The sequence below is a fragment of the Bolinopsis microptera genome, chromosome 4 (assembly GCF_026151205.1).
Source record: "Bolinopsis microptera isolate Bmic1 chromosome 4, MBARI_Bmic_1.0, whole genome shotgun sequence".
In the NCBI taxonomy this organism is placed as follows: Eukaryota; Metazoa; Ctenophora; class Tentaculata; order Lobata; family Bolinopsidae; genus Bolinopsis; species Bolinopsis microptera.
In genome coordinates this window covers 541,911-565,113 of record NC_087075.1, presented here as the reverse complement: position 1 = coordinate 565,113, position 23,203 = coordinate 541,911, and the positions used below count along the sequence as shown (strand labels likewise).

At 37.5% G+C, this 23,203-nt stretch overlaps 2 protein-coding genes across 2 annotated transcripts; one reads left to right on the top strand and one right to left on the bottom strand.

Moving 5' to 3' along the window:
- The first annotated feature begins 614 nt into the window (after positions 1-614).
- LOC134814113 (uncharacterized) lies at positions 615-21,929 on the top strand. The gene is made up of 5 exons (XM_063822148.1): positions 615-711; positions 2,300-2,452; positions 19,805-19,911; positions 21,275-21,399; positions 21,712-21,929. The coding sequence occupies exons 1-5, from the start codon at positions 615-617 to the stop codon at positions 21,878-21,880; spliced, it is 651 nt and encodes a 216-aa protein (XP_063678218.1). The 3' UTR covers positions 21,881-21,929.
- Positions 4,028-6,109, bottom strand: LOC134813983 (uncharacterized). The gene is made up of 8 exons (XM_063821940.1): positions 6,053-6,109; positions 5,701-5,942; positions 5,456-5,582; positions 5,184-5,337; positions 4,894-5,074; positions 4,584-4,782; positions 4,299-4,422; positions 4,028-4,122 (listed from the first exon to the last, which is right to left on the bottom strand). The coding sequence occupies exons 1-8, from the start codon at positions 6,107-6,109 to the stop codon at positions 4,028-4,030; spliced, it is 1,179 nt and encodes a 392-aa protein (XP_063678010.1).
- Positions 21,930-23,203: the final 1,274 nt, after the last annotated feature.

The window sequence follows — 23,203 nt, the reverse complement described above, 5'->3', positions numbered from 1 at the left end:
CAACATTAAGTATTCTTTTGTAACTTTTTATATGGTGTTAAACGAATCGTTGGCCATATCTAAAATTCGATATTGAAACTTATATATTAGTGCCGCGTTGCTGAGAAATATTCGGGAATCATCCACAATCGTGCGATAACATACAACGGAGGGGAGGGGTCTGAAAAGATCAAAATCTGGCGTAGGTAACAAATGTGCGATTATAATGTGCATGCTAATTATAATCGCACAATTATAAATCAATGTGAAGTCATATTATCATATTACTTTTGGTTTGACTTGTGTAAATGGTGTACATAGATATCATGGATATGATGTAAATTAATGCTAAAGAAAATTTCAGATAAGTGTGCGTTGGAGTTGTTCAGATTACAGTAGAATATTTCCTTTTTATCAGGAATCAAGGATCAGCTCTTTATTTCTAGACTATATTTCAAAAATGTTCTACTGTCAGTTTGTTTTCTTTTCGTGTTCCAAGCTTATCTATAATCTATATACTACTGAAATAACTTAATTTATCAAATATTATCTTACGAATAAAGACAAATTATTAAGAAGTATAGACATCCGGTTTAAGTTTATCTTACAAGTGTTCACTTAAATAACCTATTAGTATGCTATCAAGAATATTAGTTCCAAGTCCGCTGTTGAGGACTGTATCAAAACTCTCTACATTTGACTCTATAACAGGCCCTGGTGTCCCGTACAAAGGTGAGAATTCAATTAATCAATGTAATTAATCTTATAATTAATTTAAAAACTACTATACTTGTTTAGCTGCTACTTTGAATTGTCTCTAAGGTTGCAAATTGAAAATCTTATATTACTGTTACATTCGCTTTATTGGGTAATTATACAAAATAAAATGAGGATAATTTAACTACATTTTCTACGTTAATTAAAGAGACATATTCCTGAAAAAAATTTAAGTGTGTTATCGTATTATTTATTCTATAATTTTTTTATTATTTTGGTGGTTCTGGAGGTTTAGCAAGGCCGTGCATCTTAGTTAGTTCCTGAAGTAGTTTACTTGACATCTTTGTAGCCCATAATGTTGCCAGCTTCCAGATACTTTGCTGCTTTTGTCTTGGCGGTCTGAATAATATAAATATTAGCATTATTATTAGAAAAAATCAAATAACTTAATAATTCAGTAAATAATTTAGAAGATTGATTTATAGTATTTTTTGTGATCAGATGTCAAAGGAACGTATTTTCATAATATTTCATTGCCAAGAATTTGATATATTGTACTGTGTTACGGATCAATCTCGTATATTACAAAAATACTTTGAAGTAGAATCAAGTAGAGTAAAGTAGAGTAAAGCAGAGTAAAGTAGAGTAAAGTAGAGTAAAGTAGAGTAAAGTAGAGTAAAGTAGAGTAAAGTAGAGTAAAGTAGAGAAAGTAGAGAAAGTAGACTAAAGTAGAGTAAAGTAGAGTAAAGTAGAGTAAAGTAGAGTAAAGTAGAGAAAGTAGAGAAAGTAGAGTAAAGTAGACTAAAGTAGAGTAAAGTAGAGTAAAGTAGAGTAAAGTAGAGAAAGTAAAGTAGAGTAAAGTAGAGTAAAGTAGAGAAAGTAGAGTAAAGTAGAGTAAAGTAGACTAAAGTAGAGTAAAGTAGAGTAAAGTAGAGTAAAGTAGAGTAAAGTAGAGAAAGTAGAGAAAGTAGAGTAAAGTAGAGTAAAGTAGAGTAAAGTAGAGTAAAGTAGAGAAAGTAGAGTAAAGTAGAGTAAAGTAGAATAAAGTAGAATAAAGTAGACTAAAGTTAGAATTCTTTAGAATCAGGTATTTAAACTCTTTAATCTGGTGTCCATGGTAACACACTATACAACCTTTGGAGTTCATAGTGTGTTGAAGTTCTGATCTCATAAAGTGACATGGTTAAATAGAGTGACGCTATTTAAAAATAAAACTGCTGAAAAAATTAAACAATTTGCAAAATGTCAGTTTCCTGGACATAGGCCAGGCAAAACACGAGTTATTTGAAACATTCCAGGCACTTGGGCTGATTGAATTCAGTTTATCTCACGTGCAAGATGCCATCTGTACTGTCATTCTGATACGTACAGATCACAACTTGGTGTTTTCTAATCTTCACAATTCTAATGTTTATGGGTTTTAGTTTACAATTGTAGGGACCTTATAAAGTAACATGGTTTAAAAATAGAGAGCTATTTAGAGAGCTATTTAGAGAGCTATTTAGAGAGCTATTTAGAGATCTCAGGTTTCCAGTAGAATTAATTTTATCAGACGTTAGAACAAAAGATTATTCGATATAATTTACTATGAAATTTTGTGCAGGTCGAGGACCCTGGGTATTAACTATACCTCAACTGGAAACTAACACGGAGAGCAGCGCCCTCTTACCCTGGAAATCTCAAATCCCAATGACTGTCAGATATAAAATACCCAAACATCCTCCCTCCCAACGCCATAGTAGAACAATCTCACCGGGTAGGCTATTTTGTTTTATGTTTGTTATAAAATGCTTATTTTCAGTGTTCGTTCACATTACACAGTACGTGATATTTAACAGTCTTGTTGCAATTGGGCATCAGAACTAGACTAATTTCAAGTTGCTAGAAGTAACATAAAAGGGTCTACGACTCTATTACTAGTGTATAAATGGTTGATCAGTTCGCGCGAGAGACGCGCGCAGCATATATATGATGTATATATCTATACTAATAATCTCAAAATGCGTGTCTGTCTGTTTGTCTGTGCGCGTGTAATTTCCGAGCGGCTTGATCAAGAAAACGGTAAAACATATGAGTTTATAAGTGGTTTAATTGATGGTTTTGTACCACAAATGTGACATGAAATGGCTCCAGTGGCGTAACGTTACTTTGTGCCGCCCCCCTGCTAATTGAAATTTGCCGCCCCTATCCGGAGCCGGCTCGCTTCGCTCGCCGAGATTTGTCCGTCGCGTGAGGTTACAGTGTAGTGTGTATATTGTGTAATCAGTAATGTTTACCAACACGACGTCTAAGAAAACAAAGCAAATTAAATTTTGACCAAGACGCGCGCGTGTTAAACCCACGAAATATTAAAATCGAGCCGCGCATAGGCAGCAAAAATATACCATTATATCGACCTCTATTAATTTTGTGCGCGTTCGCGTTGGATAAAATTTATTCACGTGGTCTGCTGCTTGCCTTGTGATTGGAGGAACACAGTGGAAAATATGGGCCATTTCGCAGATTTTAGTCGCGCACAATAATCGTACGTTAATCGTGCAGTTTGACGATAATCGACGATAATCGTCTGCTGCGCGCAATTATTATACATCCCGACGATTATCGTCGATATTCGCACGATAATCGTTTCTCGCCTCTCTATCGTACGATAAACGTCAGAATGACGAGAAACGTCCAATTATTGCTCGCCCATCGAGGATAAAACTCCTAGTATGCTATCTGCTTATTTGCATGGTGGTTGTGATTTGAGTATGATCAGTAACTCATGTAGAATGCGTGCACATATCAAATAAGTTGATATATCTTAACAGCTACATGGTTCACCCAAGTCTGACATCTAAGTAGGTTCTAAAACTAGGTTTTGGGAGGAACCGGTCTCTTTACCATTATTTAATATTTGATGCCTCATCAATGGGTCAGAATTAAGCTGACTTGCTTGCATCTCAGTTTCGAATACCTGAAAGTCACTTAAAACAATGCATCGAGCTGTAAGGAGCGTTATTCTCCATGTTTGCTGAATAAACGAGTTTCATTGAAACTATTTTCACTATTCAGTCGTTTTGAATCCATTTTTGACCGGAAAACTCGGAATTATGCTTGAAAACTGCACGTTAATCGGTTTTAAGAGCTTCAATAAGGTTTCGTACAGGTCTAGCATTGTGTTAATCGCACACTCTTGACACGTAATCAAAATTTTAAAAGCTTCGCGCGGCGATAAAAACGCGCGTGCGCGAATCTTGTTGCAGTCGCTGCTTACAAAAACTTTTTAGTAGAATAATGAATAGGCAGCGTTTTCCGAAAGATGTGTTTCAAATATCATAATAGTGTCCGCTCATGACTTTTGCCGTGATTTAAGTTTAAGGAGATATTTCCTGGTGGCTATTTCACATTTCTTAGTCACTCTTTCCTCTTCGTTGCGAATGTGATCTGAAAATTGTCGCTGTTAAGATTCTACTGTATAGTGACTGTCTAGCATGAAAATTGAAAGGGGGAAAGAGATTATTTGTACACTTTAAACGTGATTAATGCTAATAACGAGTTGACTTAAACTTCTGTCTCCAAATGAGTTGATCAAACTGTCTTAAATTAGCTGATTTTCGTACTAGTCAGGTGTTCATGTCGCTTGAAAAGGGAATGACAGCTCTCTCCTCCTTGCTCGTTAAATGAGCCCGATAACATCCCCCACAGTATGATCTGGTCGACAAAGTGATCCTCGAGCATGTGGATCTAGTTAAATTGAAAGGTTGTTAAGAAAACGATGCTGGAGAATTACTACAATTAATCAGACTAGAATTTTCCAATATCAGACTTAAGCACGAATCCTAAATTGTTGCAGGCTATCTTGGGAGTTGGAAGAATGCCAGTTTCGCTACAAGCTACAACAATACCTTGATAGACGATGACTGTCCAAATTTCCTGTACTCCTCTAAAAAGATATCTCTCGACTGTATCAGAGTCTTTATATCCTGAGGTTCTGCCTTCCCGCTCTTGCCTCCAACAACCAAGAGATCTTTGTAGGCGGTCTTAATCCTGTCGAGGGCTAAGAGTCGATGCTGAAAATGCACCTTGTCCTGTGGTCTCAAATTCCTGAATACAGACCCTGTCATTCACGTGGTAACTTTTCAATTGCAAAGGAGATTTATCAACTCATTCGTTATTTGTTCATGAGATTAACTGTTCTGATTAAACGCAACTCACTCATTTTGGTAAAACTGTTCCCTCCAGAATTGGGAGTCGTCACTTTTCAGCAGGTATCCAGCTCTAACACCCGTCAGCGACACACCATGATAAGCCTCAGGTATTACATTAATTCCCCTCAGAAACTTCTCATATTGAGAGGAGAGCGGGCCACTGTTACATTTCGTGGCTACACGATTACCTTAAGAAGAGAATTTGTTTATTGTAACCATCTAACGAAAATACTTTCTAATTTTAATTGTTACTCGAAAACCCTCGTATTGTTTTGGAACAAGACATTTATCAAGTACCTTGCTGTATGCGGAGGATCATGGCACCGAAGTCAGTTGTGCTGCTATAACAGTTGGGGAGAAATCCGTCCGTGACGTTGCAAGCTAGCACAAAGTCAATGTCCTCGCACAATTTACCGTACTCAGTCCACAGGACAGTCCCCACTTTGATGGTCTGAGAAAGCTCAAGGTTTCGTGACTGTTTTCCACGATGAAAATTAGCTAATTCAAATAAATAAAGCACGACTGAAACAGGAATGAACATCAACAGTTTTTCAATTCGTGTCACATACTATGTGCAAGAACGGAACAGCGACCCAGTTAATCAGATCATCATTATCATTCCCGAAACAGTCTGTGAGAGGTCGCGATGCAACATTCAGGAATTTCGCTTGGGATCTCGGGTTACACTGGGTCATCCTGGAAAACGAAATTCAGGGTCAAGTCCTTCATAACAGAGTACCTAACAGGGTTTACTCAATTCCTTACGATGCAAGCAGAGAGTGGATTAAGTTGTTCAATTTTGAAACTACATTACCTCATGTTGTCTTCGAAGTTTCGCTTGATTCCAGCAAAGGTCCGGGGTTTGGCAGCTGATCTCTGTGCTCGTGGAACTTTCATGAGGTCTTTGTGTATCTCACACATTGGGCATGGATAAGTCCCGTTGCTGCCCATTCCTAACACAGCCCACAGTGCTTTGGTGTCTGCACACAACATCAGCTTAACATCAGCTCCACAGAATGACAGTGTTTTTAGCTGTATTAACTCCCGATTTACCACCTGTGGTGTCAACCTTACATTTGTGTGTCATCAGGTCTATACTTATATGATGTTGGGTTTATAATTTCACGAAAGGCAGATCAAATTTTACATTTTATAAAGAAATATACCTTGAAAATCACATCCATGTTTCGCTGATGGTCAGGAGCCTCTGTGTACACAAACATAGCGTGGGCATAGGAGCTGTTGCAATTAGGTTGATTTAGGACATTGATCGCAACTTTTGTCGACTTTATGTCTGCATCGATAAAAATTTTTGTGTAAATCTTTTTATCGCTCCCGATTTGTAACTGTCCTGCAACATTAATTGCCGATTTTAGTCAGCTGATAAAAACTTAATTCATAATTGATTGAAATAAATTTTCGTGCACATACAGAATGAATGGTTAATAATTTAATATATATGTAGACCAAGCTCTGTGCACGGGATGCTTCCTGGAAGAATCCAGTTCTTTTAGCGGGGCACCCTACCTAAAGCCAAATTGAGATATAATAATCATATTCCTAGAGAAATAATCAGAAATCGAATACCAATCAAATAATATGATATATATGAGTAGTAACCATATTTACTATGCAAAATGCCCCAACCACATAGTGTAAATTTATATAGAATTCAAATTCCATATCATCATTAAACCTCAATACCTAGTCAATATAATAGCCCAAGCAAAATTAAATAACTTCTTATATACCTTACTGTCATACTACAAATTAATTAAACATTTGAAATCTGTTGACCAGAGAATAAATTTCTAAGCCTAATGCAAGTGAAATAATTTAGATGCAATAATGAATGCCTAATGTGAGTATCATTTGTCAATGTCCTTGTAAAAAAGTCTGTACAAGAGATATGAGTAACTAATATAGAAGAAAAAACAGGAAGTCGTCGTCTGTTGTAAAATAAATAAAATATCTAGAATATAAATTAGAATATAAAATAACATTCAGTCAATGTGTCGTCAATAAACTGTACAATTATCAAATGTTAAAACTGGGTGATACAGTCACCAAAAAAAAAATACTAAGTATGATAAGTTAATAAATTAAATGTGGTCTATAAAACTACCACTAAGTATAATAGGTCAATAAATTAAAAGTGGTTTATAAAACTACCACTGTGGGAACCCCTTCTCCAGTTAAAACATGTCAGTCATGTGCAAAATCAATCAGAATGGTAAGGTGGTAAAAAAGGGAATATCTTTTCGATACATCAATTATATATGCCTCAGATTTAAAAGAATTAGAAGTTACTTAGTTATCGGCGACTATGATTGCAGTGTAAAATTTGTCATATGAATTGTCGACGGTATAATTAGGGTCTGTTGTTATAGATGATAGTAGCTGTTTCTTATACGAATCACTAAAGCTTTTAACATCGGGCAGATTTCGTAGATCTGTTGGAACATTATTCCAACATTTTGCCCCCAAGTATTGAAAGTTTTTATGTGATGTTGATCTATTGACATAAAGGTTGCAGCTTTCGCCGCTCCTACTACCTCCTGATATGTAACTAAATTTGTTCATAAAGTTTGTAGGACAATTGTCATGGATGATTCTAAACATATAATTTGACAGATGGAGTTGTCGTCTAAGATGGAGTGGTAACCATTTCATGTCTCTATAAACATTAAGGCTGCTCTCTGTTTTTGGAACGTTGAGAGCTATTTTGGCTACCTTTTTGTACAGAGTGTCAAGTTCAGCAAGTTTTGTCTTGCCAGCTCTACAATAGATCGTGTCTAAATAATCGAATTGTGGCAACATGAGTGCATTGGCAAACATTTTCCTATATTTAATGGGTAGCAGTGCTTTACTTCTATACATGGCACCAATTCTCTTCATGACCTTCCTAATAATATAATCTACATGGCTTTTGAAGTTTAATTTACTATCTAGAATGAGGCCAAGATATTTTGTCTCTTTGCACTCCTTGATTGTGAAAGTTACCTCATTACAATCAATGGTTATTTCATCATGTTGGTCAACAGAATCAAACAATAGGAATTCAGTCTTCTTTTCATTGAGTGATAATTTATTAACACTGAGCCATTTAAAGATTGTCATAAGTTCTATTTTCATGTTTATAAATGTGCTTCTGCAGGTTTGATCAAAGAATAGTGCACCATCATCTGCAAATAGAAAGGGCTTAGATAGGTTACAGGCATAAATGATGTCATTTATGAAGATACTAAATAATATAGGCCCAATGATGCTTCCTTGTGGTACACCACTCAGAACTTCTAAAAATGAGCTTAGATTGCCATTGATCCTAGTGCATTGATATCTACAAGATAAGAAGTTCTTAAACCAGGTTAAAGCAATGCCACCAATTCCATAATATGCCAATTTTTGAAGCAATATTTCATGATTCACTGTGTCAAAGGCCTTCTTAAGATCAAGAAAGATGATTCCTGGTTTATAAGACTTAGATTTACTCATATATTTTTCGTCCATCAGATCGTACATCAGATAAGTTGTGGAGTGATTTTTCCGAAAGCCATATTGATGCCGGATGAAAAGTTTGTTCTCTTCCATGTAATCAGTGAGTTGCTTGCCGACAAAGTATTCTATAAGTTTTCCTACAAGTGGAAGGATGGATATTGGCCTGTAATTATTAGGATCATCTTTCATTCCTGCCTTATGGATGGGAGTTACTCTAGCTTTTTTACAAAGGGTTGGTACAACACCTGTATTAAGGCTCAGATTGACAATGTGGGTCAGTGGCTCAACTATGTGTGGTACAGCTTGCTTAAGTAAAAATAGAGGCACATTGTCATATGAGGCCTTGTCATTCTTGAGCGTTTCGACATACATTAGGATATCAGTTTCATTTATTTCTTGGAATCTATCAAATGAGATATTAGAAGTTCTAGGAGGTAAAAAATCAGTAAAACTAACTCTTTCAATATTGGGGGCCTGATTTTGTAATCTTGATCCAACATTTGCAAAATGAAAGTTAAATAGCTCAGGATCATTCTCATTGATAGTTTGACAATTAGTTGTACCAGGGGTCATATTTGATGCCAGTTTGATAGTTTTCCATATCCCTTTAAGATCATTCTTGGCACTTTTAACTTGTAGATCATCGATTACATTAGCCTTTTTGCAGGTTTTAGCTAATTTATTTCTAATATTTCTCTGAATCTTGTAGCAATCCCAGGCCTCATTACACTTTATACATTTGCTACATGTACCACATTTATTGCAATTTCCATTGTCTCTCTTATCCTTCTTTTTACGGAATTTCTTTAGAAGAAAATGTGTATGATTAATGGCATATAAAAGTTCAGTAGAAGGTTTATGTATGAACTTTTCATGCCTTTCTATGGTCTTGCAAGGGAAGAAGGTTGCATATGCCTGTTCAATATGATGACAAAGGCCAGCTGTGATAGCTTCAACATCTGTACTTTCCAATAGTGGACTGTAATCAGAACAGGTATCTAGATAGTTTAAGAATTGTTTAACATTACGTTTACAATGATTTCTAATTTCAACCTTCTCAAATTTAGGAGCTATAGGTACTTTACAATCTATCTCACACATAATAGCTTGATGATCTCCAATACGTTCATCAAGAACAGAAGATTGGACAAAATCTGCATAACAGTTAGTGAATATTACATCAATAGTAGTCTGGGTAACATTGTCTCCACGTTTAGCAACTCTAGTTATCCCTTGAATGGTTTGAACTAGATTGTAACATCTCAAGGTCATATCTAATTTTTTGTACTGGGTGGATGAGATATTATTCTGGTCAATGTTTATATCCCCAATCCAGATAACCTTTTTCCCATTCAATTTTTTCATGCAAAAATGAATGTATTCAATAAAGTTATCAACACTGCAATAATTTCCAGAGCGATAGAAGCAGCAAACATTGATCTTGCTATTCTTAAGCTTCACCCATAATGCTTCAATGTTATCAAGCTTACTATCCATAACTAATTCTGTGTAAGCTAGTTTTTTGTTTATCATTAAGCCACAACCACCCCTAGAACTGTTTGGCCTGTCACATCGCATAAGGTTGAAGGAGGAAGGAATATTTATGGTGTCTGTGTCAATAGTATCATTAAGATTCATCTCATTTAGGGAAAGTATGTCTAATTTATGATCTCTAATAAGTTGGGAAAGTTCATTACTTTTAGCTAAATTGAGAAGCCCTCCTTGAATGTTACAATGACCAATGCAGAGGTTGTGAAACCTATCAGCTGCATTATTAAAATTTGTCATCTTGTGAATCTTATTAATTCACAATGGAATGAATAAAAGTTGTAAAGTTGTGTTTAAACTAAAAAACAGAATAAAAGCAGGTTGTATTTGTCTGGATGTCGTACTGTAAAAATAAAACTGATGGTAGGAGTGTTATGTCAGTATTCAGCAGTATTCTAATGGTGTGCATGATACTTCAAGTGCCTTGCTAATTTAACTATGCCATAATCATTGAGATGGACATTATCCTCTCCATAACTACTAAAAAATGACGATTTTCTAAAGCCTTTCTTATCACTAAACAAGAAACGATTTGTCTCGGTTGAGAGCAGTTTTACATAGGTGTATTTTCTTTGCAGATTTGATATACACTCATTGATATCAGTTATAACCTTGTTTCTGGAGAAACTCTCCCGAGGTAATAAGTTAACAATTTTAATATCAGCTCCAGGTGCCCACTTGTGAAGGAAAAGTACAAGTTTTTCAATACAATTGTTTGTAAAGTCAAGAGCTCTAGCATCACCAGAAAAACTATCAGGGCACAGAAGTTTAGTCCTCATGTTGCGAGGGCTGTTCAGGATAGAGTCCACGTCATTTGTACCACACATAAGTACAATGCTTTTCACATTATTGGTATTAAGAGTGTCTTTTCTTACATCTGATTGAAACCGTTCATTGATTGCATTGGCTGTGGCACCAGGGTAGCTGAATACATGTGCCTCATGATGTTTGGACGATAGCTTTTCTCCCTCTAATTTGGAGAACATACTAGAGCTAATGTAGACACACAAAGATTTACCAGAATGTTCTATTGATCTAGTCTTAGGGGCCGAGGGTTCAGTGTTCTTAACTTGACTGGAAACATCAGACAGAGTAGATAAGGTTGCGCTGCCATCAATTAGGCGCAGAGTAATGCTTATTCTCATGGTTTCAGACTTGTCCTGGATGAGGCTGTGTTCAAAGCTGGTCTGGGATTGTCTGGTCATATTCATTATGTCACCATGGGAGAGGGTGAGGTCAGCAATATGAGCTCTAAGTTTGGATCTGAAGCTTAGGACTCTAGTAGCCCCTAAAGAGATGGTGGAGATCATGGAGCCTGGTGAAATTGACCTCTCGTCATCCGAGTGAAAGGGAATTCCTTGCTGACCATTTCTATACTTTGTAATCATAGCACTATTGAATTTCAATTTTGGGAACTGTGAGCGTAAGCGTTCTAAAATAGACTTTAGGTATGGATTGTCTGCTACTGGCCTTGTGTTATGAAAGCCTCCATTGTAAGCGTAGGGAAAGTCCCCGTAATATGCAACTGCCCTATTCTCAAACTTATGAGTATAGTGGGTTTCTATATCTAACTTGGCAGTGTCAACAAACTGAAAAACTCCTCGACTCAAATCTTGGTATGGATTGATAGAGTTGGTCACATCATTGTCACCATTTACAGAGTGTTTGGGATTTTCCAAATTGATATTGATAATAATAATAAACAAGACAGCCTCTATCCTAATGTTAATACTATGACGAACAGAAATAGAGAAAACTTAACCACCTGTATTCTTCAACGTTACAAGTGTTTTTGTCAGCAATTCTTGGCCATCGCAGTAGGCCACTGGTGTTCTCCGTGCCAGAATATCGCCGCTTTTGGTCTCGTTCTTGTCATGAGCCGCCGCTTTGTGCGACAGAGACACCATTGCACTCATGTAACTCACCATAGGATGTCTCCTTCAGCCCGGGGTACCGTGCTCGAAAGTGTCTGAAATTATGATTCAATAAAATCGGATTGAATTGGTGATTATTAGTTTCTCAACGGATAAAATCTTTTTATTAAAGTGTTGTTCAAAATGAAATTTTTTGATGCTATGTTTGAATATTCATAATTGAGGTAAGATAACTCACTGCCAGCATTTCCCCCTGAGCTCATTTGAGCCCAGGGGCTTCAGCTGATTCGTCTCAGTAAGCCCGGCGAACATTACCAGTCTCGAATTATCCATTTGAGTTCTATTGTGAATGTGTTATTACTTTTACTGATTACCAAGAGTAATTTAGTTGCGTGGTTCAAAAGTCAAAACAGTTATGATTGCAAATTACACAATTTCATGTATCTAAATAATCGTCATTAAAGTTCTGACTGCCGACTACTAAATTCCTATCACAAGGCCCGATCAGATTTATCACGTACAAAATGTAAACAATAGACTTGGCTCGTTACCAAGGAGAGCGTATCTGTCTCGAACGACATTACAGGCGCTCGATTCGTATTATGAATTCTAAGTCCATTAAAATCTGTTTTGGTGCGCGGCTCAGAATAACGCGCTGGCGCGCCGCTTAGACATTAATTTAAATTCAATTTGACAAATGTTTTCAATGATCGCTAAAATTTGTTCACTAAACACAATAGTTAAAATAAATAATATAATTTTATAAAATCTAATTTTTCACTGTTTGGGGACTGGTTTGTAAGCCAGCCAATGTTTACGAATATAATATTAATAACTTTATTACATAATCATAAATATATATCATAAATAGATCAAATCTGAAACACAAATTTGCACGCAGTTAATAAATTTATAAAAAAAAGAAAATGAAAATGAAAAAAAAAGGTTTATTGATAAAACAAAATATGGAGCACTCTGTGCTTCCAACAGCCTTTCAGACTCGCGCTAAGTTTGTTAGGGACTGATTTAGGATATCGTAGATATTGCTATGCCATGTCATTAGTTTGGATATGTAGTGTTTGTGATTGTTGAAATCAATTAATTACGGTTTGTGCTGATAGGAAAATAGTGATAGTGGGGAATGTGGCAGTGTAAATATGGACCTGGAATTTAGGATGTGTGGCTTATCCATTAATATTAGTTGCCGCTAGTCTGTGATCAGTTTGTTCTGGTTTTTTTTGTGTGCAAATATATATTCATAGTTTATTTTTGTAATATCATATAATATATAGTACTTAATAATAACCATATGACTAATAACTGATTTACTAATTAACTAATTAACTAATTCACTAAACTGATATAATGACCGTTGTGTCCAGTAACTTTCAGACACGTTGTGACCTTCTTAGACCTGGAATATTATGTAATAAGAAACTGGGCCACGTGTCATCGTCATTTTCACTCTGCAGGTTCAAGAGCATGCGTTTTGTAGCCGATTTAAAAAGGTTTATGGAAAAAAGTGTGGGTAGGGTGCTCACATTTGCATTTACAGCATAAATTGAGAGTAAAGGTCCTTTGAAGAACATCGAAGATCTGAAATGTGTGGTGTTGTACTCGGCTAACCAGGATGCTGCAGTCACGTGATCTGAGTTTGCAGTGGGTGCATTTTCTGGGATAGTCATACAGATTTGTTGAGGGACTGAGCTGCGGAAATGTTTGATTCGGTGCATGAGAATTAGTGTGTTTTTTACAACAACACTGTGCACCGTGAGTATACCATTGTTATTGAAAAATTGTTTTGTGTGTTCTGGCAGTCGACCGTCTTTGTAAAAGTAATTAATGTGACCTGGCATTACTGCCCTGATACCCTGTTTTTGTCGTGAGAAGAGTGATTCAATGTGATTTTTTGCTGCAAACCCCCATACAATTGAACAGAAGTTTAAATGTGGTTTAAAGTTTTAAACTGTGGCAATTACTTCTCGGGTTAAACATTACACTAGGAAACTACATATTATACATTATACAAAAGATACCGGCCCGCGCGCTGCGTGCCAAACTTAGATAGATGATAAATATTTAATATTTACTACCGCTGTCTTATATCATATATGTAACTAATCTTATCAATAACAATAAATTAAAGTATCAAATTTCATTGTGAAACATGACATTTTCAATTTTATTCGTTTTGCGTTCACTACGATTACGAAGCTTGCGGAACATTACCAGTAGACTGTAAATATGAATCCGATTTCTGATTTCCATATTGAAGCATAACCGAAATACTTCCTTCGTTACATGAAATAACAAATACATTTTATTTCCATGATTTATTGTGTGATTATCGTGATATCGCTCATTATCGCCTAATAAACGTCGCGAAATAGCGTTATTCGCCAAATATGACGATTATCGTCAGATTAGACGATTATTGTGCGTTTAACGCGCGCGCGACGATTATCGTCGATTATCGTACGATTATTTTTTAATCGTTTTCTGCGAAATTAAAATCCCAACATTTTCCACTGTGGGAAATTGCATGTCGGTCGATGATATCAATGCGAGACACCGATACACGACGCACGTGTAGTTATCAGAATGCTAATCGTTTGTTATCTTGGTTTTACCGTATGGCGTGTGCCCTAGAATGTACTTTACTACGTCTTGCGTCTACCGTCTGGGCTCTGGCGAGTGGCGTCTACGTCATACGTGTACATTGTTGATTGTTGATTGTTGATAATTGATTGTTGATTGTAATTGTGTAAACTGTAGACTTGTTGTCACTTGTGACTTCTGAAATCTGAGTTCTGACTGCTCACTGCTGACTGCTGAGTGCAGAAACTAAGCCGTTATCTGATAAGTTCCATGCCTATGAGCTATCAGTTGACAGTAAACAGTTATCATTTATCGTTATCTGCTATCACTTAAAAGTTATCAATCTTAATCTTGAATCTTAAGTTTTAATTTAAGTAAATTGTTGATCAATTCTATATTAAGTATTTCAACAGCTCATTTAGATCTCGTATTATTAACGGTATAGTAAAGTGTAAACGGTTGTTAATCTTATAGATCAATAATCAATTCAATTGACTCCATTGTTAACCTGCTGCCTGCAGTGTGCAGATTGCCACGACTAACTGCTATGACTAGTTTTTAGTAATGAGTTGCAATATTGTGAACTCGACCGTCGACGTTCAATTTTGTTGATTGATCATTGATCATTGATCGGAATTGCCTAAGGTCAGCGGTGCTTTCGCCTTTCAGCTTTGCGCTGGCCGGTTCACGAGTCACAGTATTAATGATGTTTTTGTATGACGTTTGTTGATAAGTTAGGTCTTAGCCCTTAGGATTTAATCCCTGAGGGCTGATTTGCATTTTGCATAGAATCTTACTGTCGCATGGATATTTTCAGAGTCCGCCGTCCGGTCAAATGGGAAACTGGAAGGACTGCAAGCGCTACTGTATTCTTGGTCACGTACCCACTTGGGCCACCCGACTTTCGTCTTCCAACGTGAACTTCGTAAGTTAATTAATATTAGTAATAACGTTTATTCCTGTACTGATGTGCAATATCCTACCCTCGTACCCCTACTGAAGCATGTGTTAAAATTAGCTTTAATGTAGTTGACTCATCACTTGACATAGATTTTTAAAGCATGTTGCATGACTGTTGTCCACCAATTTAATCTACATGTGTCATATGCGTACATTTTTGTTATAGTCTGTGATTTTCCGCGATAGCCAACATTCCGTCACTCATCACTCATGTGATATGTCCATTGTCCTACCGCCCGAGAGCCACTTTTTTTAGGTTTGAAAATTAGCAATACTATTATTATAAATTATTATAGTTTTCTCTTTGTTAGGAGAGCCGCTCTGACATTAGTAGCTAGTACCATTCTTGGTTATATAATAATTTGTTATTATTATTATTATTAACATGATAATAAGCTGCAGGCTGCTCACTACTCATCATCATGTATACAATATATCTAATTCGACAATCAATCGCATTGCAATTTGTAATTGACGACGACCAACCTCTTGATTGATTATTTTTTCACAACAGTTAACATGAAGCGTACTAAAGAATCTGGGGCAGCGTACAGAAACAAGAAGAAGAAGAAGGAGGAGTTTATGAAGTCCTATCCCAAGATAACAAGCTTCACTGCAACTGCAGGACCAGCGTTCCCTACTGCCGCAGAAGCCCGAGTAGCAGCACAAGACGTGTATTGGCGGGAGGAGAGCCGTCCCGATCCAGTCGAGGAACCAGATGAAGAGTTGGACTCTCTCCTATTTGAATCGGACGACGAAACAGGTAAGAAAATTACTGGAGGAACCCCAAAATAATAGGTCTTTACTAATTTACTGAAATAGTGACATGATTCTCTAAAACTCCTGTTAGTGCAAGATAGTACATATAATTGACTTGTTATCATAACTCATAACTAATTACTAACAAATAGTAATACGGAGTATGATACGATAATCAGTCTATTATCTCGTCGTGAATGGTGTGATCTTAGATATTACCTACATCATAGATTGACTGCCACATCCTTAAATTTCTTTTCACAGAAACATCTTCATTTTTGGCTTGCTTTTTACAGTTGATCATGAAATCTGCGCCAGGTGAAGGAAGCAACGAAGTCGATGCTGTAGTGGAAGCTGCAGCTGCTCTATCACTGGAGGTGAACTGGCCGAGCGACAAGGAGCTGTTCAAAGACAGACAATGTCTCAGCATCGCTGACAAGCGGGCGATACTGCAACACGGACCTTGTCAACCCTCAACGTTGTCGAACTACTATGTTAGTAAGCAACAGAATGGACTCGAACTGCGAAGAAAATGGCTCTGCTATTCACCACTAGGCAAATATGCCTACTGCGAGACATGCTGGCTGTTCGGGGATAAAGCCAAATCACCGTGGGCAGACAAGATTCTTCCCAGTAAGAAGTATGGCATCTCCAAGAAGATGAAGACACATGAGACGTCCGAGAGCCACGCAGAGGCGCATAAAAATCGACTGCACTTCATCAAAAGCCCAGTCGATCTTCAAGAGCTGAAGATCATCGAGGAGAACGAAAAAAAGTGGACTCTGGTCGTCGAGCGGGTTATTGCCATCATAATAGCTGCTGCCTCTATGAACATTGGATTACGTGGACACAGAGAGGTTGTGGGGGATGGAGTTTGTGAGGGATCCAACAGCCAACTTCCTAGAGTTGGTCAAACTGCTTGCCCAGTTTGACGGTCTCCTGAAGCAAGTGATCGCCACGCCCAAGGGGAAGACTAAATATCTGAGCCCTGCGATCCAAAACGAGCTGATCTCCCTTATCGCCGAGGAAATGCGGATCTCCTTGGTATCGGATATCCTAAAGAGCCCCTACTTTTCGATTATCCTTGATTCGACAGTTGATCTGGGAAAGGTTCGTTCCATCTTTTGGTCAAATACATTTTGATTTCAAATTTGTTTATGTAATATGATTATGTCTGTACAGTGGACAATGGTAAAGAAAAATACCGTTGCACCTTCCCTTTTCACTATGTTGTACATTTATTTCTTCCATCGGATGTGTATTAGAATCTAGAAGCTATTTTATTGACATATTTCCCTCACAGGTAGACCAATTAAGTTTGGTGGTGCGCTGGGTTTCCGTTCGAGACTCTCAAGTACAGGTGCATGAGACCTTCCTCGGATTCATCGCAATGTCATCTGGAAAAGCAGAGGCTATTGCTAATCTCGCTATTGAAGAACTCCAGAAGCTGGGAATCACGCTGGACAAACTTAGAGGACAGGGATTTGACGGAGCCAGTGTTATGTCGGGAGTTTATGGGGGAGTACAGACGATACTGAAGAACAGAACCACGAACCCTGTTCCCTTCGTGCACTGTTCGACCCACAATCTGTGTTTGGTGATAAAAGATGTTGTGGCTGCTACCAACCACACCAGTGATTTCTTCGACTGTCTGGGCCAGGTTTTTACGTTTGTTGGATCGAGCTCATTACGCTGGGAGGAGCTGAAGATGAACTCTCCGGGCTTAGACCTAAAAAAACTTTGCCCAACGAGGTGGTCGTCTCGTCATGAAAGCGTTCGGGCCATCAAGAATCGGCAGCCAGATATCATCAGACTTCTGACGAAGCTATCACTCACCAACTGCCGAACATCTGCGGGACTTTTGAGTCGAGTTAGAACTTTCGAGTTCACCATTACTCTGGTGTTTTGCGAGAAGCTGCTCTCCAAGGCACAGACTATTACTAACATGCTTCAGGCTAAAAACCTGGACATTGGAGTTGTGCCAGCTGCTCTCAGCAGCTTTACAAGATTTCTCCGAAATCTAGAGGGAAATTGGGATACTCTCATAGTAGAAGCTCAGCAGCAAGCCATCTATGCTGGGGCCGAGCAGTCATTCCAGCTCACCATGGCCCGGAACCTCTACAGATATTCTGGTCAACTTCGTGGCCAGAACTTACCAGAACCATCGAAGAAGGATTTGTTTAAGGTACAGATATTTCTTCCCACACTGAAGACATGTCGGGAACAAATCCTTCTTCGATTTGAGGGACACAACTCGATAGTGAGCAAGTTCGCGTGTTTGCAGCCCAAACACATACTGACGAAGAGTTGCACGGACCTCCGAACTGCTGCGAATGAGTTGGTAAAGATCTACCACAAGGACTTGCAGCCATCATTGGCAGACGAGTTAATTGACCTGAAGGAAGATTACGGGAGTGAGCTAAGGACCGAAGATGTGACAAGTCCTCTCCAGTTGGTCAACTTTATCTTCGAGAGAGACCTTCCGCTGTTGTGTCCGCAGTTGGTAGCAGCCTTGATGCTTTTCATAGCTATACCAGTCACTGTTGCATCGGCGGAACGGTCCTTCTCGAAGTTAAAGTTGATAAAAACCTATCTAAGGTCGACTATGTCACAATCTAGACTTAAGGATTTAGCTCTCATCTCAATTGAGAACAGTGAGGTTGACAAACTTGATCGCTCGAAGCTGGTACAAAAATTTGCCAGTGCAAAAGCAGGGCGCATCAAGCGTTTCCACTGAACATTTATTTATTTTTTGTATTTTGTAAATTGTTGTAATTGGGTTGACTTGATCTGTGATCATGATGTTTATTTTACTTAACATAATTTATAAGTATGTTTCTATTTGTTCTACTACGATAACTAACATGGCCAGAGCTCAGGAGCCGGATTTAAAATTATTGAAAAGTCGCAAACTGCAAACCTCGAAGGTTAGAGTTCACACAATTACCGTCGTATAAACTTTAGTCACAACGCGCATCATTAGAAACTGGCCTCCGCGCTAAAGTTAAAACAATGAAAGTGTGGTATCGTTATCACTTTTTGCGCAACTCTCAGCGCGTGGTTAAGTTGCGCTATAAATTCGTGTAGAATTTTGGAGTAGTAGACACGTTCAACTAATTTCTTTACTTTTTTTTACTTCGGTATGAAGAGTCACGGGTCATCACCGGCTACAGGGGGCGGCAAAATTGTGTAATGGGGCGGAAAAATGCCGCCCCCCTAAGGTGCCGCCCCCCTGCTAGCAGGGTTAGCAGGGGCGGTCGTTACGCCACTGAATGGCTCACTTTTTCTCCCTCCTCGCTCTCTCTGCCATATGCAGCGTTGGTACATGAATCATAATTAGGTTATTTGGCAGTGTATCAGCCGCAAGATTTACTGTTATTGGGGGGGGGGGGGGGGCTCATTGCAGTCTGTTTGGACTATTATAGAGAGAGTTCATACATTCACTCGACAAAGCAATGCGTGTTTTCGAATATTATGGGCGGGTTTATACTTTTGCATTTCAACTTCGATAGTGAAATCCCGGCTGTAGGCACGGGTTACACTAATATTATTTATGATATTATTTTGTCTCACTCGATAGATCGTTTGACTCTGAAATAGCGACTCTATTCTACTCTCAACGCTGGCGACTTGCCAACATGTAACGTCATGTGCTTTCGATTTCACGAATCACTTTTTCAGAAGTATCAAATTTGTTACGTATGCAGACTTCTATAAGCCTGATTACACCTAGTATAATAACACCGAACGGGGTAGCGTCTTGGGGAAATATATCAGCACCGGAACAGGTTTGTGAAGAGGTAGCAATTCTTATTCTGTTGTTATGGCAACGGATTAATTATAATTTAGGTTAGAGCTATCAGGTTTGCGAAAGTCTATATTTATCATTGTTAATCGTAGAACTGTTCTGAGTCATCACTTTAAAAGCATTAAGCGGTCGTTCACAAATTACGTAATCACTTTTGGAAATTGTTACCCCCTCCGCCCCCCCCCCCCCTCCCCTCCGTAATCAAAAGAAATGTTTGGTGATCGTTTAATAATTATAAAAAGTGTGGTGAATTGTCGATTCACCACAAAATAAATAGCTAATTAATAACGTATGTGACGAAATTTATATTTCTTGACCCTATTTTGAAGAACCATACCTCGATTAGAATTCAATATTCTTCCAGGAATTATTGGTTGGTTATTGTTCAGCAAATCAGAACTCAAGTTTAACAATGCTGAGTTTAATTTTACTAAGTTACCGAAATGTGACGAAATTCACTTTTCCTAACAGTGTAATTTCAATGTGATGAAAAATTAGCATGGGTTTCTAAATTTCCTGTGTAAATCCATTCCAACTATAATAAGGACTGTTGATGTGAAAGAAAATCTATCTAACTAAGTAACTAATATGCAATGACTGATGTGACGAAATTTACATTTGTTGCCCCTATTTTGAAGAATCATACCTCATATTAGAATATAATGTTACTTTATCACCATATATATGTCGATAAACTAGTTATTTTTCCAACAAAAAGCAAATAAAGTTATAATATTTTTTGTGACGAAATTTACATATTTTTACCATGTTCAGGTGTTCGAATTTCGCCAATTTTAACATATCACTGCCGTATAATAATTTATTTGCTTATAACAATGAGATATGTTAACAATTTCTAACACATTCAGCTCGCAAAATAATGCTAGACTATTCGGCATTTCTTGTCAGGATGTCATAAACATCCCTCATATAAATTTCTTAAATGTGTGACGGAATTTACTTGGTGATACCATTTAACTAAAAAAGTCGCTAAATATGTAGATAATAGTCATATGCAACTATCCTATGAACTGGTAATTCGAAAATTTGGTCAAACACGGCAGCAAGGGGCCATGTTAACTCTGTCACGTTTTTATAGTGTGACAAAGTTTACAACTCACTGCCGGCCAAATTTAAACGATATCTTATCATCTGATAAAGATATCGTTATGTGACAAAGTTTGCTAGAGGATGAGACGATTATCCTAGCCAATATTGAGGGTTTATATAGTTTCATAGTGCGACAAATTTTACCTCATCGTGCTATTTAATAGGGTCACTAATATTTACCAATATCCTCAAACTTCAATGAACGTGTCCATAAAAACTATTTCTTCCTCCAGGATCCAGAGGTGCTGATTGAAGATCCTGTAGTTACCAGAGAAACTTATAAAACCCGACAGAAAGGTACGCACAGACTCAGAGTTATCCGCGGCAGGCCAAAACCGCAGGTTACCCAGCGAATCAGGTAAGTCTGTGGTTAATTTTGTTGTGTTATTCATTTTGTATAATATATATATACTAATTTTTAAACTAATTACAACACTACAAATCTATTTCATTTATTGAGGATGACTGTAAAGGTATATTTTACCGACATTTGAAGTCAAGGCGTTGTTTTAATGACAGTTGTGGCTGACTAACAATATATATATAATTATATATTATATATATATATATTTGGTATTTATTTATTTCTAAAGGGTTTCAAACTACTTATAAACATAAGGTTATTAAGATTTGTGTTACCATGGTAACCTACCTAGTGTTTATATTGCAGGAGAAAGAGAAGAAGACTCCAGAAATTATGGGACACAAAAGAAAAAGAAAGACAGAAAGCTATAATAAAACTCAGAGAGGACAATTTCAAAACGGAGAAAAAGCGGGTTCAAAGTTCAGATTGGTGGGACTGGTATGTTCCATATGACAACAAGCCCATGCAGTTCTGATTCATTTCGTCACATCTGATTGATGACGACGTCAGAAAGACAAAAAGTGGTTGTTGACTAGTATGTCATGAGAAGAATGCAGCCGCATGGCATTATATTCATTTCCCTTCCATACCAATGAGATGATCAAAACATTGCGGTCGTGACAATTATTCTGATGTTATTTGAAATGAATCGCTACATTTGATATGTTTACTTTTAGGTACTAAACAATAGGGTTTAGCGGGGAACCCCAGTATCGGGGGGAATGGGGGGGGGGGGGGGGGGGGCAGTATCGGCATCGCTGTAACGTCACAAGACACATTAAAACAAATTTGCATCATCTCTCAACGTCTTTTAACTCATCACATTTTTCTGATTTTGTATCTTGAACGGTTTACTTAAGACCCCAATATAGAAGGTGCAAATCTCGTAAATTTTTGTCTTGACACGTGACATATATTCACCTGTCTAGTCAAAACAACAGGTAGGCGTGTTTAATGCTGATGATATTGAAGATAAGATTGTAATTTTCTTATGATTTATACCTTTTCCGGCAGAATGTTGCAAGTTGATGAAGATTTCCTTTGTATTCCTGTCGGAAATTTGCGGTACATTGAATTGGGGTCGTTCACGTATTACGTAATCAATATTTTAGCAATTTCTACCCCCCTCTCCGTAATCAACCGTAATCAAGACCCAACCCCCCCCCCCCTCCTGACAGCAATATTACGTAATCATGGCCTGACCCCCCCCCCCCCCCCCCCCCCTTTGACTTTTTCCCTGGAAATAATTTTTTTAACGTTTCATGCTACCGGCCTGATCATGTTGAGCCGAAACATCCGGCCAAGCACCTTTCCGGCCAAGCACCTTTCAAACTACTTACTATATAGTCGGGTATCCGATAAATTTCTAAATTTTATCACTATCAGAGTGAAATTGAGTGGAATTTGAATTAAAATATTGTCAAATTGTTATTATTCTAGGGGTTAAAAAAGAAAATTTTGATTACGTAATCAACGACCAAACCCCCTCATAATCAACCATAAGCATTTTGAATCCCCCCTCGGCTGATCACGTAATATGTGAACGACCCCATAGGTAGTTTGGGGGGGGGGGGGGGGGGGGCAAGTGGATATTTGTAGATATTTGGATAATGTCATCCACTTTTTTCGTGAATTATCCATTACAATAATCTACAAATATCTACAATTTTATCTACAAAAAATGTATATCTCAAATATGTGCCCAGAAATTCTACTGAATTTTTGGAGATAAATGTATAAATTTGTAGAATTTGTAGAATTTTCGTGAATTATCCATTGACAATAATCTACAAATATC

Coding starts and splice junctions, on each gene's coding strand:
- LOC134814113 (XM_063822148.1), top strand. CDS start 615: ATGCTATCAAGAATATTAGTTCCAAGTCCGCTGTTGAGGACTGTATCA. Junction 2,453..19,804: donor TAGTAGAACAATCTCACCGG/GTAGGCTATTTT, acceptor TCACTTTTTCAG/AAGTATCAAATTTGTTACGT. Junction 21,400..21,711: donor CAGGTTACCCAGCGAATCAG/GTAAGTCTGTGG, acceptor TTTATATTGCAG/GAGAAAGAGAAGAAGACTCC.
- LOC134813983 (XM_063821940.1), bottom strand. CDS start 6,109: ATGTTTGTGTACACAGAGGCTCCTGACCATCAGCGAAACATGGATGTG. Junction 5,583..5,700: donor AACTTCGAAGACAACATGAG/GTAATGTAGTTT, acceptor TTCGTTTTCCAG/GATGACCCAGTGTAACCCGA. Junction 4,423..4,583: donor GACAGTCATCGTCTATCAAG/GTATTGTTGTAG, acceptor CAATTTAACTAG/ATCCACATGCTCGAGGATCA.